Genomic DNA, 17,229 nt, shown 5'->3' with positions numbered 1-17,229 from the left:
TTCCCGGTAGTTGTGGCTTTCGGGGGTTCATGACGTGGCATGGGGTCGGGGCCGATAGTTCCTGCCGGCGCGCGTCAGGCACTACTGTAGACGCATGGTTTTCCTACTGCCGGCGGGTCCAGGAGGTTGTGGGGCACACGTGTCAGTGGGTATGTGCAGAGAGCGGCGCTGGCCTCCGAGATTCGATCTAGCAGGATTCGGCCGGCTACAGTTACCCGGTCGGCGTACGTGCAACGATTGCCGGGTTGGTCGAAGCGGTTGTTTTCCAGACACTGCCTCGCTGGGCCATGAATTCGTCGGGCCCCAGCGACCAGTCGTACACACAGCACAGCGCACTCGTACTCGTACGTGCCCTTTGTACTAGCCGCAGAAAGGCGGCCCGGGTGTTCGTGTACCAGGGGCTGAGGCCTGAGGGGCCACTAGTCAGTGGTTCAGTGCCACTGTGGCCCAGGTTGGTGCTGACTGCTGAGGTTTGACGAATGCTTCTTTTTTTTTTTGAAGCCGGTTTGACGAATGCTAGTTCCGTTATGCGCACACGTTTGGTGTAGGATCACAAGGTTCTGTTAGATATCTAGGCAATTTTCGGTATATTTTAATTCCAAATATTAATATTAATTTTATGATATAGATGAGTGATAATGTGTGTACAAGATATGTGCATGTGTTCATGTTATTCTCACTAATAAGCATGAACAAAGAATTAAACCAGAGTAGGTTTAGTAAGTACCCCAAGGCGGGACCAATGCCGGAGGCACCGGTTGCGCCGTTACCAGCTGGAATAGACATGCTATTCGACTGGTCTTACTCGAAGTAGCCGAACTATGTCGATGCAGGAAGATGTTCGCAGTGCAGTCCCACGAACGATTACGCCGGGAAGTAGTCGAAGTAGCCGTCCCACGAACGGTCACGCCGGGAAGTAGACGAAGTAGTCGTTCGCACGAGCGGTTACGCCGGGAAGTAGACGAAGGAGTCGTTCAGGGAGCGAGCAGTCGCGTCAAGACGCTCCCCAAAAACCTAATTGCCCGCGTCCCGTGCAGGACCTTCAGCGAGCAGAGGTTCCGGAGGCCCTGCTCTCGCTAGACCTGTGCGCGCAGTGCTAGCGGTGGGGAAGGCAGAAAGCAGCTGAGGGAGAAGGGAGAGGTCTCCTGAAGAGGAGTACCTGGATGAGTGCTTGAGATGAGTGAGGACGAGAGGAGAGGGTGCTGGTTTATATAGGCACGATATGCCTCAGGTTCAACGAACCTGGACGTCATGAATGGCTTTGATGAGCGGCAGTTAATGTGCCTCAGGTTCAACGAACCTGGACATCGTAAAGAGCCTTCAATGTCCGGTCATTAGTGACGACATTAACCCTCTGTTTTAATACTCTTTACTGCAAAACATCCTTCTCATCTCAGCACATCACGTCGCACCGCACCGCACCTGCACGTCACGTCCGGCCGCGCACGCGCACGCGCACGCGCACCGCACCGCCTGTCCGGCCGGCCGGCCACGCCGCGCCTCGCCTCGGCCACGGCCCGGCCCGGCCCGGCCACGGCCACGGCCCGGCCACGGCCCAGCCCGGCCCGGCCCGGCGAGGCGAGCGAGCGCGCACGCGCGTGTGGTTCACCGCCCTCCTCTTACCGGCTTCACAAGTGGTGTACACGAAGTCCACCTTTTAAGTCGGTTGAGATCCTCCTCAATTCCCGGTACGGAATTAAGCATTGATTCCCTAGCATTAATAGTGGGCTTTAAATTCTTTTAATGCTTTAGAATGAATGGGCCAAGCCCATTACTCCAGCAATCCCCACCAAGAAATTCAAGCCACACTAGAAATACCCTCATTCCCTCATTGATATACTAGTATTCGACAGAGACTGTTAAGTTGAACTTCCATCTAGGACAAAGGTTACACTTATTCACAACTGTGCAATGGACTATGCCTTGAATTGCCAGTTTTGTGCAAACAAGTTTGACCAGAGCCCTACACTGGTATTAGGCTGCAAAAGCATCCCCGCGGTTTGGAGCTTATAAGTCATACTCCAGGCCCTTCATGAGTTTCTAGAGAATACCCAATTCTCATAGACCATGACCAGTGGTCAAACTCATATAGGTGTGTTCCTTTCAGATGTTCTGTAGGACAACATCTTTGTTTCAAGAAAACAACTCATTTGTTTAAAAGAAACCACCTGGCACACATTAAGGTATAGACCAACCTGCCATACAGATTAGAAGAGAAATGCACCTTATACACGGAATGAGCCTTTTTCACAAAGGTTCTCTTCTCACAGTCAGACTTTAGTTTGTTTCACCATCCTAATTCACGGGATCTCCGATCACATAGGACAGGTTTCCACTATAGAATGACTCACGTGGGTCTCAAGCCCAATTCCATAGATGCATTGTCTATCACATTTCGTGAAAGACCCTTTGTAAACTGATCTGCCAAATTTTTAGCCGTCTGAACATAGTCCAGGGCTATAACTCCGGAGTTTCTCAATTTTCTGACAGATTTCAACCGCCTTTTCACATGTCTAGATGACTTCATGTTATCCTTTGAACTATTCACGTTGACAATTACCGTTTGATTGTCACGGTTCATTAGGATTGCCGGTAACGATTTTTCAACTATCGGCAAGTCCATAAGGAGCTCACGAAGCCACTCAGCCTCAACAGTGGCGGTATCTAATGCTGTGAGTTCTGCTTCCATAGTTGACCTCGTTAAGATGGTCTGCTTGCAAGACTTCCAGAAAACAGCTCCACCACCAAGTGTAAACACATATCCACTTGTGGCCTTTATCTCATCAGCATCAGAAATCCAATTTGAATCACTATACCCTTCTAGTACCCTTGGGTACCCGGTGCAGTGAATTCCATAGTTCATTGTCCCCTTCAGATAGCGCATTACTCTTTCAAGAGCCTTCCAATAATCATCTCCCGGGTTTGAAACAAACCGGCTCAGTTTGCTTACAGCAAACGAGATGTCAGGTCTTGTAGCGCTCGCTAAATACATTAATGAACCAATGATCTGAGAATATCTCAGCTGATCTCGCATTATCCTTTTGTTCTTTCTAAGAATTAAACTGGCATCATATGGTGTTGAGATAGGTTTATAGTCGCTATAACCAAAGCGACTTAACACCTTCTCCACATAGTGAGACTGTGTAAGAATCACCCCACCATTGATCTCTTTTACCAGTTTTATATTAAGGATAACATCAGCTTCTCCCAGATCCTTCATCTCAAAATTTTGAGATAAAAACTCTTTGACTTCCTTAATCACATTAAGGCTAGTGCCAAAGATCAGTATGTCATCCACATACAAGCACAAAATCACTCCTTCAGCCCCACCATAGCGATAGTACACACATCTGTCAGCTTCGTTCACAACAAAGCCGGCAGAGGTCAAAGTTCTATCAAACTTTTCATGCCACTGATTAGGCGCTTGCTTGAGACCATATAAAGATTTTAACAACTTACAAACCATTCCTTCTTGACCCTTTGATACAAACTCATCCGGCTGATCCATATAGATCTCCTTTTCTAACTCTCCATTGAGGAAAGCCGTCTTAACGTCCATCTGATGAACGAGAAGACCATAAGAGGCTGCCAGGGAAAGTAACACTCGAATTGTGGTCAATCGGGCAACTGGTGAATAAGTGTCAAAGAAATCTTCTCCTTCTTTTTGGGTATAACCCTTGGCCACAAGTCTAGCCTTGTACTTTTCAATAGTACCATCTGCCCTAAGTTTCTGTTAGATATCTAGGCAATTTTCGGTATATTTTAATTCCAAATATTAATATCAATTTCATTATATAGATGAGTGATAATGTGTGTACAAGATATGTGCATGTGTTCATGTTATTCTCACTAATAAGCATGAACAAAGAATTAAACCAGAGTAGGTTTAGTAAGTACCCCAAGGCGGGACCAGTGCCGGAGGCACCGGTTGCGCCGTTACCAGCTGGAATAGACATGCTATTCGACTGGTCTTACTCGAAGTAGCCGAACTATGTCGATGCAGGAAGATGTTCGCAGTGCAGTCCCACGAACGGTTACGCCGGGAAGTAGTCGAAGTAGCCGTCCCACGAACGGTCACGCCGGGAAGTAGACGAAGTAGTCGTTCGCACGAGCGGTTACGCCGGGAAGTAGACGAAGGAGTCGTTCAGGGAGCGAGCAGTCGCGTCAAGACGCTCCCCAAAAACCTAATTGCCCGCGTCCCGTGCAGGACCTTCAGCGAGCAGAGGTTCCGGAGGCCCTGCTCTCGCTAGACCTGTGCGCGCAGTGCTAGCGGTGGGGAAGGCAGAAAGCAGCTGAGGGAGAAGGGAGAGGTCTCCTGAAGAGGAGTACCTGGATGAGTGCTTGAGATGAGTGAGGACGAGAGGAGAGGGTGCTGGTTTATATAGGCACGATATGCCTCAGGTTCAACGAACCTGGACGTCATGAATGGCTTTGATGAGCGGCAGTTAATGTGCCTCAGGTTCAACGAACCTGGACATCGTAAAGAGCCTTCAATGTCCGGTCATTAGTGACGACATTAACCCTCTGTTTTAATACTCTTTACTGCAAAACATCCTTCTCATCTCAGCACATCACGTCGCACCGCACCGCACCTGCACGTCACGTCCGGCCGCGCACGCGCACCGCCTGTCCAGCCGCGCCTCGCCACGGCCACGGCCCGGCCACGGCCCGGCCCGGCGTGGCGAGCGAGCGCGCACGCGCGTGTGGTTCACCGTCCTCCTCTTACCGGCTTCACAAGTGGTGTACACGAAGTCCACCTTTTAAGTCGGTTGAGATCCTCCTCAATTCCCGGTACGGAATTAAGCATTGATTCCCTAGCATTAATAGTGGGCTTTAAATTCTTTTAATGCTTTAGAATGAATAGGCCAAGCCCATTACTCCAGCAGGTTTGTCCACCTACAAATGTCAACTTGGATTACATATTGTGTCCTGAGGATGTGATCTAGCACGCATAAAAAGATTAAGTTCAGCGCGCGTATTAAGTTCTAGGTGGAGAAAACAAAATGGAACATCTTAGCTTTCCGAAGGCATGCGGAAAGTGGGTAAGAGGACTAATGCATTTCCATCCTCTTTTTGAGGGTATACACACACGAGGTAGAACCGTTAAATTTCTAGCATTTTCAATTAGAGAGAGCCAGAGATGACATATGTTGCCCATTAAGATTTGATTGCAAGCATAGTTTTTGAGAGAATCATCTTATAACGTAGACTCCATGCCAAACTATTGTACACCGACTAACATTTAACTTGAAAGAGGCTTAATATTGTTTATCCAATTCATAAAAAAGGGGGTGTGTGTGGAGAAACCTTCTAGAACATGACAATCCTCGTCTAGAAAAAAGAGCACAACTAAAAAAACACAAAAATGAACATCAAATAGCGTTTATCCCGAATAAACAACTATATTTAGCGTTTAGGATAACGTTGTCCGCATTTATGAAACAGATACTTTTCTCCAGCCGAACAGAGTAATTATATATAACTTATTTATCATGGCCAAAAATCTCAAAGCAGAATATATTATGTACACCAAATAGATTCAAATTTCTTTATATTTATTCTTGGAAAGCACTGAAACATAGTTTCAGCGCATCCAACATGACTGTAAATTTGTCAGGATATAAACAATTTAAAATGGAAAATTAGATCTTACTAAGTCATTGGACTATGCTTAAAAACATCTTCCACCACTTCCTCGCGGAAAATAATTGGATTCTAAATTGGCTAATAATGTATAGTAAGTCTTTTGCCAAATGGGCCTTGCTACTCTTGAGTACTCGAATCGACCCAAAAAAAAAGGGCCCTGCTGAGTAGTAGAGGTTTTACTGGACTGAAATGTAGAAATGAACAAAAGAACAGGGAGCTCTTCGCAAACTCAGCTGTCTCTATTTTTTTTTTCTTTTTCAGTCGCCCGCTCGAGTTCCGCTCTAGACGAGGAGTCAGACCAGCGATGGCGGCAGCGGCACGAAGCAGATTGCGCCCGAGCCAGCGCAGGATGGGCTGTCGATGGCGCAACGACCGGGAGTACCCCTCGGGCTCGCTCTTGAACGGCTCCAAGACGCTGGACGGTTGCCGAGCGGAGGGAGAAGGAGCCGGCAGTGGAGATCGAGACGGGGAGGCGACGCCTGTCGCCCCCCGTTTCTGTTCGTCGGGGATCGCAATCCACACGAAGGCCCTCGCAATTTTCCCACAAGTTCAAGCCAGTGCAAAATGTTGCTGGAATCTTCACGTTCCCCTCACACAAAGGTAACCCTTGCCTTCCCGAGCCGCTTTGTCCATTCGCGCGCGGTGCTGCGCAGTTGGGTGCTTTTGTGGTGAGATCACGTCCCCTAATGGTTGGATTTAATTTGCAATTTTTACCTGTCGTTTCGAATATTACAAACTTCTCGTAGAGTACGATTGTCTGTGTTTTTGATATTTTCATCCAAGTGATCAGAATGTCCCAAGTCCTTAACCTGAATACAAGCAGTCACAATGCCACAAATTGCGGATTTTATCAACAATAATAGGTTGTGTTGTTGTATGTAATGTCTTGTTAGAGAATTTAAACATGGCTATCCAGTTACTGTTTGTGATGCATTATTTCTGATGACCGTTGCCTTCCTGTGCTCGATTCAACAATTTGGAATACAAAATAGGGGTGTATGCCTTGCCATTTGCAGAAGCTTGATTGAGATAAGCTGATTAGACTCTGCAAATTTTCTTCCTTGATCAGCCATGCTTTTCTAGGGCCTATGCGCGGGTAAGTGATCATACCACGCTAGTGTGCATGCCATGCCAACACTTGTTTTCGAGGCACAATAATGCTTTACCGATAGAGACGTGTTCAACACTTGTTTGCCTGATTTGGATGCGAGCAATCCGAATTTACTAGTATTGTGCAGTTGTAAGTTCCATATGCAGAGTTTACTATATCAGTCTAATGTTCTGCAAAGTAATACTATCGCAGAGTTTACTGGTATGCAGAGAAGTCGTCCAATCATTTATGTTGAGGGGAAGAGGGTGCTCCAATCTCTGAAAAGTTAGAACCACAGTAAGCTGATCAATTCCTACCCTATCAGTTACATTTGGAGGTTTGTATCTTGTTTCGTTGTTGTTATGGTTCAACGAGAGCTCTTCAACTTTGCATAGCTTATTTTCTTAAGCACATTTTCTGTTCAAATAATCAATGCTCTATGTGACTATGTCAGTGGTACAGTATTGTGGATGTGTTAGGATACAACCAGACAGGCAGACACTTCTGTCAAACTGGGAGCATTTGGAACCTCATCCAATGCTTTCCAGCCCTCAGTTTTTGACAAACATTTCTGTTTACTGATGGCCCTCATCTACTTCGGTGTGTTATGAATTAGATACACAGAAAACCATGTCCTGGAGACCTGGACGTTGTCGATATGGTCTTGCTAAAGAGCTAAAAGGTTGTTGATTGCAGAAGTAGTTTAGCTTTGCTCCTTTTATATTGATGAGACATAATGTAACTCATTTTGATCACCTCGATAAAAATATGTTTCAGTTGCTTGGAAGAAATCATGTTTTTTTTCAGTTGCTTTAGCAGTACTGGAAGAATTACAAATGCAAATGTCAACTTTGCATCAATTGATTTCTAGCTACTCTGTTCTGAACGGTGAAGGTACAACTTTGCATCAACTGATTGCTGGCTTGTCGCTAGTCTGTTCTGCACCGTGAAGATACACACGGTGGTCTGAAACTGAGCCTGTTTGCGAGCTTTATAAAAACTTTCATTGCACTTTCGTCGTCGTTTTTTTTTGTCCTTTCATCTCATCTTTGATTTTGGGATTTACTGCTCAATGCGCTTTTTTGCTGCAATTCAGGATTTTTTTGTAATGTGTTCGGGGACTGAACAGTCCAGAAATAGCATAATGAAGAGGAAAGGAATTAAACCTCTAACTTTGTAGGCCACCATATATTCTCTGCTGTGATACAATGCTGTTAAGTGAGCATTAACCGCTTTCTTTGCCTGAGCTGTCATCACGTTAGCTAGCTCTCACATAGTCAACAAAAGGAAAGAGGGAAAGTAACTTAGTTAACTAATCTTAAAGCTTTTACTGACACAGCCTAACCATTATGGTTTTTCGGCCCTGTAAAATGTTGTCAATCACAGCTCGTCATCTCTCCTTTCTACTGATTGAGGACTTCTTCATTGGCCAACAATTAACTGGGTGCTTTTTACACTGGCCAAGATAAAAAAAAATGCATTGGAATAATTTACATGACAAACAAGAATTTGTTTGTATCTGAATACCTAACCAGACATTCCCGTTTCCACACTAAAATCAAGGAATGCTGATTTAGAGGGTGGAGTTTAGATTTCCCACCACTACATTCAACATACTATTTGTTGAATATCTACTAAGGTCCACAGAAGTAGCCACTGCAGCATAGGATATTTGATCCTGGAACTCCTCCTGTTTGGCGAATCTTCTCAGCCTTCTGAACTGCTATTGCTGCTTGCTGGTTCATTTTGGCATTGGCTGAAGCTCGTTTCTCTTCAGCGATGCGGCGTGTCATCTCTAGCTTTTCAGCCATCTTCGCCATGGCCTCACTTCTCATTCTCTCAGCACATTCCTTTCATAAAGCGATTTTCAGTGTTACTAGCACACTACTAGATATGCAAGATTAATGCATACAAAAATTTGAGCAAGAATTTTATGCAAAGAAAGCCAGCTCCACTCCATTTTCAAAAAGGAAAGGCAGGTGAACTGGGGATAACATGCAAAGTGGAAATGTACCTCTATTCTTCTCATTTCAGATTCAATTTTTGCTCTTTGACGACTTTCCCAAGCTTCAATCTTCACCTCTTCCTTTTTGAATCTGAGGAATATAATCTCCATTACATGACGAGATGAGCAAAACTAATATTTAGAGTTTTTTTTTGTTCTATCTTTAAGTCAATAGCAGATGAAACCAACAAGACTGATCAAATATTCACAGAATAATACCTTGCTGTATGTTTAGTATTTTCTGCCTCCTCATATGATGCAGCACGGGAAGCATATTCCTTCTTCATCTGCTCCAAATCAGCAATGCTCGGTGCTGCAGAGACTAGTTCTAGCTCTTCTTTTCTGGCCCATGTAGCAATGTTCATCTTACCTAGCTGTATACCGAGAGCGGCAATTTCTTGCCTTGTCTTGAGCCTCATTTCAGTATCTGACAATTCATTTCCATGTGTACCACCTTTTCTGTTGAAATATGGTCCATCATCTGTGTTGTCTTCTCCAGGTGATGCTACTGACCTCCCTCCTACAGGTGTTGATGGTATCGAACAATTAGGGCTTCGAGTTGGAGTCATTGACCCAAGTGGAGTTCCCGTCCTTGAAGGTTCCTGACTAGGTATCGGAGTCATTTCTGTGCCAACATCTCTCACGGACACTGACTGAACTGTTGAAATAGCTGCACATAACAATTCACACAAGTTTAAGAATGTTTTGAAAACAAATGTTTATCTTCAATATTCTATAATTGCTTCATGTTACAATCTTCTGGCTAATATAGGCAAAAAAGTTACCCTTTGGTTCGTTGCAGGGCTTCACTTCTATTTCTGAACCAGTATCAGTTGCCTTGTGATACTCGGGGGTAGCACTAGAACTACTAACTGGACAGACATCAGCATGCCTAACCAACTTTGGCTGATACGAAGCAAAAGATAACCTCTCTAATATGCTACGTGGAGCAGACAAAGCTGGATTCACTCTCTTCATTTTCTGCACAGGGCGACCAGAAATTTTGGGCACAATGACGCCCCTGGCTGCAGCAGAATTCATCTGGTGTACAGTCTGATTCTGTGCTGTGCCTTTGGAGATGTTCTGATTAACATTCTGCCGGTTCACGATCCATTTCTCAGCGTCATTCCACTTCGAGGAAGCCTGTCTGGAGAAATACCCCGCTGCTGGATTCTGCGTCGCCGGCTTGTCACCTCCATGGAACTCAAAGCTACTAGTACTAGCATTGTCAAGCCCATTATGACATTCAGCACTGTCTTCTTCCACAGGTCTCACTGGATGTATCATGCTCGAGTTGCTTGTTGCTGGTTGGGGAACTGAACTCTTGGAAGTGTTCTGAACCTTATTGACATATAAGGCTGAATCCTTTCCTACAGCTTCAGTTTTGTTAATTTCTGAAGGGTGTTTGGTGCCATCTGAGTTGTCTGAAACTGTTGCAGAACAAGAATGATGTGTTTATTGACTTAGCCAGGAAAAAAAGGGTAACAAATAAATGGTCAATTCGTCTGTACTCTGTACCTTCTTCAAGAACATCACAGACTAGTAACCTGTTCTGCGCTTGTGACGCTTCAACGTTTTTTGCAGGTGATGTTCGCGATGATGAGTTGCTGGTGATAACTCTTACTCGATTGTGGGCCCCCATAATCTTCATCCTTAGCTTTGTTGGAGAAAGGGCACCAGCCTGCAGGAACCTCAAGCCTGTAAGTTTTTTCTCAGCAACTGATAATAATGCAATCAAGGTGGTAACTTTTGCACACATGCAAACCAAAACCTTGGAAAATATGCTACCATAGAAGATAGCCAAAGGGCAGTGCAGCACTCTACAGAACTAGATGTGAACCACAGCTGAGATTTAGTGGAAGGATACTGCTCATATCTCAGCCAGGAACAAGATGCCAAAAGTTAACTGCTGCAAATGAGTGAAATCATCGCAAACACTTTGCTAACTACTAAGATGTATTGTCACGGCACCAAATTCTTGATTAAGCATTTCAGCTATGTCTGCACTACATGGCGAAAGAGATTCTTTTGCCCCTATTGAACTGTGGTCTCCAGTCTCCACCTCCATTTAGGAAGCAGATTGACCAGAAACTCTGGAAACTGGTAACTGACATTGTACTAAGCCATTATCGCTTCATGCGCTTCAGGAAAAAAAAAACGCTTCGTGGTTTGCCCAAAGAAATGGAGAAACTGGCAACGGGGCAAGAGTTCACATCTTTTGTTTCGAAGATTTCACATCTATTGCAATAAAACGAAGTCCCCAAAGAAAGGAAAGGAAACGCAGTCAGGAAAACGAAGGGATAAAAGCCGCACTCACTTGATGAACTACAATGCTAATTGAGTGGCCAGCAAGATGCTTAGATCAAATGCAGCACTGGCTTGCGTAGAGTTCATACCTGGGCTTTCTGATGAATCCTCTCGTACTCCATTCTTCCTTGCAGGGTGGGTGTGAGTGGTCAGCGAAAGGGAGGGTGAGTACTGACTACTGAAGAGTGAGAGGGGAGGAGAACACCAGTACCAGAGGTCCAGAACAGGACTGGGATAGCTGAGATCTAAACAAGGCGATGTCACGTCTCGTGTTTTTAGTCCTTCAGAGCTACTAGACTACTAGACAGGAGTCCACAGGTCAGTTTCTCACTTCCTCTATCCATGAGAAATTTCTTTCCATAAACCTTTACCTTTTTCTTTCACACAAATACAAGGTCTTGTTTAGATCCATAAAGTTTTGGATGTAAAGTACCGTATCACTTTCGTTTATATTTAATAATTATTATCCCACTATGGATTAATTAGACTCAAAAAATAGATAAATTATATAATTAATTATTTTATTTAGCTACATTTAATACTTCATGCATACGTTGAAAGATTCTTTGTAAAATTTTGAAATTTTAAAGTGAACTGAACAAGACCCAAATGTCTCGTCAATGAGCACATTCAAAGCTGGCGCCAAGCACTGCCCTAGAAACTCATACATGTGCAACTGAACTAGGGGTCGTACCAGCAACCTTAAGCCGACCTTTTGTTCTACACAGAAAGTGTCCATCCTCTTTACAGTTTCAGCCTTTACCAGTAAATCACTTAACCTTTTCTCCTGTTATTACACAAGGTTATCCTTTCTGCACAGTAGCATTATACTAGCGTAACAATAGAGATTAACATCGTGTTCGGCTGACTGGTGCTGATGGCTGGTGTTAATTTTTTGTGAGAGAAAAGTATTGCTGGCTGGCTGGTGCTGGTAATTAGTGCTGATTTTGTGTGTGTGAGAAATACTGTTGGTTGGATGCAGCGAAGATGAAGCAAACATAGTTTAAGAAAGCTAACCCCTTTCCTAGAGATGTGTGCACCTTTAACACTCCACAGCCCAAAGCTCCAAACTAATGCTATTCCTTTTGGTTGTGGTATAAACAATGGTGGTCAAACAGAGGTCCCTAGACTGGAGACTGGAACCCTACCACTGCACGCAAGGAGCAGCCCCTCCATCACAAGCAGGGAGGGATGGGCGGGGACGGCGGCGGGAGGATGCTGCTGCCCCGCCACATCTTTCTGTGTCAGCGTGGCGCTGCTGCCCGTGTCTGCCCCTGGGCAAATTTTTATTGGTCCGGTCTTGGCCTTTTCACCGGCCCATCGGGGCATCTCATGTCATCATGCGCTCACGCGAGCCCTATGCCCCTCTATCCTCTCATGTCCAGTGTCAGTGTGTCACAAGACCCGGGCCCCGTTTGGTTCCCCTATGCTATGAACAGAGTTTTTTTATGTATAGAAAATTAAACGAATTCTATTTGCAAAAAAAATTTATAAATTAGTGTAATTTTGTGCGACGAATCTAATGCACCAGAAAAATTTATGATTGACTACAGTAATGCTACTGTAACTATTTTCTAAGCGTGCGCTCAACGACCTCGTTAGATTCATCTCGCGAAGTAGCACAAAGTTGTGGAGTTAGTTTTGCAAATTGTCTTTATTTCTTATTTAATACTCTTAATTATTAGTTAAAATTTGTGCTAAATGTGCTACGGACCAAACCAAACAGAGCCCCGGTTTTGGACGCTGCCAGTGACTATGAAATTGAATATACTTTCGTCCGCTAGCCGCTTCGGCATCTGCAAAATTTGACCAAAGTTTGCCCTCGTGGGCATCGTACGCAGTTGGTTTTATACTGGCTGCTGCTGCCGTGCCAGTTGACCTCACTGGGATTTTGTGACGACTGGCCATGGTTCGGGCGTTCGGATTCACCGATTACTGGTAGCAAAATTTGGACATGTGAGGAACGATTTGTTCTTCTTTGGACTCCGGAGATTAACATGTGAGTGAATGAGATCTGCATAGCTGCATTCGTACTGGTACGAAGCCTAGTCGAGCTCATTGAATTGGTGTCCGTCTATTTGATCTGTTGTACTGTGGCCTCAGACATTTATTGGCTTCAAACACTGGTCGCCTTAAACACTGTGGTCCAATCTGGTGGCCACGGTGCTTGGCCTTGGCCGGCATCAGGCATCAGCAGTGGCACTCAAGAAGTAGCTTGATGATGAGTCGCAGACCGAGTGCGTGGTCCATCCATGCATATGTTTGATTAGTCTAGTTAAGGGGATGAGTCCAAATCTCAAACTCACCTTCAAAACACATCTGTACATTTTTCCTGTGTATTATAGTACTATACTAGTTCTGTAGCCATCTTTGGTTGGTCAAAGAAAGTATGATTAGCACATAATTCATTCCAAACTGACTTTTTTGTACTGTCCTAGGTTCTGGTCCCGTTATTAACTGTCTCTTGCAAGATAAAGGTGGGGCGTTGAAAGTTGAAAACAAGGAGACGGGTGAATGCAGTTACGGTGTTCGTTGACCTTGATGACAGCAGCTACTACCTTGAGCCCATGGATCTGCAGAAATACCAGTCTTGGAGTAAGCAGCAAGATCCTCTGGCCAGCCCGTCCCGTTTGTTTCAGTCGTACAGAAGGAGAGGGTCCTCCTCATAATAATAATAAAAAAAACCTCCACTTCAACTCCAATGCACCAAACAGCTGCTTCCGCTTTGTTTTGTCTTATCAGCAGCTCGTAATACTCCTGAATTGAGCGGTGATAATCAATCCTAACCTTGGAATGGACCACAAATGATTGTTTGGTGCATAAATCCATGGCGAAAGTGGGCGGCACACTTCGGCACTTCGCCAGCAAATAGTGCCTAGACTAGTAACCACACTGTGTGAGCCAGTTTAGGAGCACTCCAATGGCAAGAGACCGTTAGAACAATCAGATAGAGGAGGGCTCTCGTTTTGAGGAATTCCCTCTGAGTCTCTGACCAGTAGCTATCGCATTGTAATGCCTGGAAAGAATCTTTTTGTAGGACACAACAGTGTCTTGATCAACGCACAATTCTTTGGCTGCCATTGGCAAGTGGCAACATGGGCCCAAGCATGCACCAATCATGGTATTCCTTTTGGACAGCATAGCTGATTGCAAATTTGCAATGGAGCAGACGCCTGAAGCCAGATTCCAAATAATGCTCTCGCCAACAAGCTTGCTCTCGCCAGCGCTGCCCCTTGTTTCAAACATACGAGGCGAAAATGCGAGGCGAAATGGAGTTTAACTGTGAACAGACCTGTGTGATGTTTACATGAGAAGAAACATTACAGTTTTTTTTTAAAAAAATTAAACATTACACATATGATTGGTGGATTGCTTCATTATCAGGGACCGTTCCGAGCCTGACACTGAATTAAGCTTCGATTCGGCTTCTGCCAGTTTGAAGACTCTTCCTGTGGCTACTAAGGAGCAGCAACTGCAAACGAGGGTGCAAGACAGCAAATCAGTGGATACTAATTTAGTGGAAGAGGCTGCAAAATTTCTGAAGGGATTACTCTGGCCCTTTATATCTACAGTACGGCTACAGCCTACAAGCCATTATGCTCCTACTACTTTTTATTTCAAAGAAAAAAATTATGTTCCTGCTACTCTAATTAGAATCTGTACAATCTCTAAAAACGATTCGCGCAACAAAAGGTCGGCGGCGAGCATGGCCACGTCGCCCGTTTTTCGCGGCCGTCAGATCGGGCGTAGGCACGGTCCAGATCGGGCGAATTCTGACCATTTTGAAAAAATGCCCTCGATCTTCGTCGAAATCAACCCGAAGTCCCTCTTCCGCTTCCTCTTCCCCTTTCTCCTCCTGGACATCGCCACCGCCGCCGCCCCCCATGCCGGTGCTAACGGTGCAGGCCCCTGCTTGGGCCGCCGGATCGACGCCGGATTCGCGCACCAAATCGAGGCCAACCAGTGTGCCATGTCCACATATTTTTTCTGGCAGTCCGATCGGGCGCACGGTCGGCACCGCCGCGCGACGCGCGCTCGTCAGCGCCATCACGCCTCTTCCCCATCCTCGGCCGGCCGAGCCGGTCACCAAGGGCCGACGGCTCTGCCAGTAGCATCGTATCCCGCGCAAGCAACAGCACCACAAGGGGTCCCGGCAAGCCCCGGGCCCGCCGGCGCCGTGAACAGCTCTGGCTCATGTGAGGACTTGGCGGCGCAGCTCCACAAGCGCCGTTACAACCTGGCTGACTCGCCCAAGGGGAAGCAGGATGCGCCCGTCGCCGGCGGGGAAGAGGAGGGGGCGCAGGCGGCGAGCCCTCCATCCAGTCTTTCTTCACCTCTGTGCCCTCCGGATCTTCAGCCAGCGCGAGGACGAGGACGAGATGGCCACGCGCAACCGCAACGCCGCCGCCGCCGCTCCGCCGCTTCACCATCACAACCGAGGTGAGCCCATGGATCTCCTGAGTTCTTGGTTGCTCCCTCCACGGTTTCTTGCCCAAGGTCAGATTTTGGGTGATCTCGGGAACGATTATCCTCTCTAGCAAGTTCTTTCACTCGATTCACAAAAAAGATTGGGCGGCTCCCTCCCTGATTTCTTGCTGAAGGTTACATTTTGGGTGATCTCGGGAACGATTAGCCTCTCTAGCAAGTTGTTTCACTCGATTCATGAAAAAGATTGGGCGATCTATGTTTTTTCCTCTCTTCGGCTGCCGGATTTTGGAAGAAAGATATATTTTTTTTCCACAACCTGTTAGCAAGTTGTTGCAGGAAGCCACAGGTCAACCACCCCATCACAAGGAGCTTCAGTAATTCAATTATCTAGCTGCTTTAACCCTTTCCTCACTCGACCCTCTGTGTTTGGTTTTCAATGCTTAGGTTGCCACCATAAGCAGGAGATATTAGTGGACTTGACCACAGTGATACTAAGATCTTTCAATATTCTTTGGTGAATTATTAGTTGTTGCGAAATGAAGTGTTCACTCAATCTGGACTAATTTGTTTAAGTTCGGGATGGTGAGATTCCAAAAGCTATTTTTAGATGTACTCCAGGTATGATACATCTACATTTTTCTATTAGATAAAAATAAATATACATTGATTGATGTTCAATTATAGAAAAGATAACATCAACCTTCTCAGCAGTATATGTGTATGTTGTTATCACTTCAAGGCTAATTTTGCATATATACATTGAATGATGTTCAATTATAGAAAAGATAACATCAACCTTCTCAGCAGTATATGTGTATGTTGTTATCACTTCAAGGCTAATTTTGCATACCTGATAATCTAATCCTTTCAATGAAGGGATCATCCTGCTGAATAAAACCAAGTGGTACAACCCTTATTTTCTAGACCCAAAATATACTATAATTATTATATGCATGAACTAAAGTCTGCATGAACTACAAACCTACGATGCAAAATATGGAACCCACGCGGCAAAGCCGCGGACCTTTCTAGTTGGATATCTGAAAGCTGCATTGTATCAAATACCGGTTAAGTGAGTGTTCTTTGGCTATGCAGGTTCAAGAGGGCACTGGAGACCATGTCATAGTGGACCTAAACTATCTCCCATCCTTCAAAGAAGTTGCTGATTCTGAGCCGGTGCCTGCGTTCTCGGATGCAATCAGGCAGACATACGAGTTGAAGAGATCAAGAAAGCGAAGGTGCAAACTTAGTTCAAGGCTTCCCAATAATTGAATCAACTTGTCGAGCATAGCAGAGGCTGCTTTGAATCAACTTGATGCACTGTCGCAGGCAGAGATGTTTACTATCTGTAATGTGTAATGTGGGCAAGTGGGAATAAGTGAAGAAGGATGCGTAAGCGTAGTAATGAACAAACCAAACTCTGTTATGCTAATCTCATCCTTTCTGCGTACTTCGTGTCATCTGGATGTCAGAATGTCACTCTCAGCGATCTTTTGGACACAGTTGCAATTAGAAATTGGACCTGTGATATGCGTACTTCTGCTGCGCGTACTTCTTCTGCTCCTTGTTCCCCCTCTTCCCGGCGCCTGGAAGCCATGGCCGGCGCAGCGCGGCTCGTAGCTGACGCCGGAAGGATGCGGAGAAGGCAATTCCCCTGTTTGAGAAGGAATACCTCGGCCCGTGACTCCGTGAGAGTGTGGGGACAGAGGCAACACAGTGGCGTCAGGGAGTCAGGCATTCCTGACGGCTTTGC

The 17,229-nt window shown here is 45.5% G+C and overlaps 1 protein-coding gene and 1 long non-coding RNA gene across 6 annotated transcripts; one reads left to right on the top strand and one right to left on the bottom strand.

Annotated features, from left to right (window-relative positions):
• Nucleotides 1-8,161: 8,161 nt before the first annotated feature.
• LOC120641815 lies at nt 8,162-11,282 on the bottom strand. 3 transcript variants are annotated; one of them, XM_039918074.1, is made up of 6 exons: nt 11,138-11,282; nt 10,260-10,422; nt 9,527-10,171; nt 8,961-9,411; nt 8,751-8,832; nt 8,162-8,586 (listed from the first exon to the last, which is right to left on the bottom strand). In XM_039918074.1, the coding sequence occupies exons 1-6, from the start codon at nt 11,168-11,170 to the stop codon at nt 8,371-8,373; spliced, it is 1,590 nt and encodes a 529-aa protein (XP_039774008.1). In that variant the 5' UTR covers nt 11,171-11,282; the 3' UTR covers nt 8,162-8,370. The 3 variants fall into 3 exon arrangements, with proteins under 3 accessions (XP_039774008.1, XP_039774009.1, XP_039774007.1); XM_039918075.1 differs by having other exon boundaries at nt 9,527-10,165; XM_039918073.1 differs by lacking the exon at nt 11,138-11,282 and having other exon boundaries at nt 9,527-10,165; nt 10,260-10,515.
• Nucleotides 9,211-16,936, top strand: LOC120641816. Of its 3 annotated transcripts, none has more exons than XR_005662415.1 (5): nt 9,211-9,351; nt 9,544-10,222; nt 10,326-10,441; nt 11,183-11,366; nt 16,572-16,936. It is a non-coding gene; the product is annotated as an uncharacterized LOC120641816 (long non-coding RNA). The 3 variants fall into 3 exon arrangements; XR_005662413.1 differs by lacking the exon at nt 16,572-16,936 and adding an exon at nt 13,487-14,107; XR_005662414.1 differs by lacking the exon at nt 16,572-16,936 and adding an exon at nt 12,167-13,377.
• Nucleotides 16,937-17,229: the final 293 nt, after the last annotated feature.

This window comes from Panicum virgatum, chromosome 7K, assembly GCF_016808335.1.
Source record: "Panicum virgatum strain AP13 chromosome 7K, P.virgatum_v5, whole genome shotgun sequence".
NCBI lineage: Eukaryota > Viridiplantae > Streptophyta > Magnoliopsida > Poales > Poaceae > Panicum > Panicum virgatum.
This window is presented reverse-complemented; position numbering and strand designations above follow the sequence as displayed.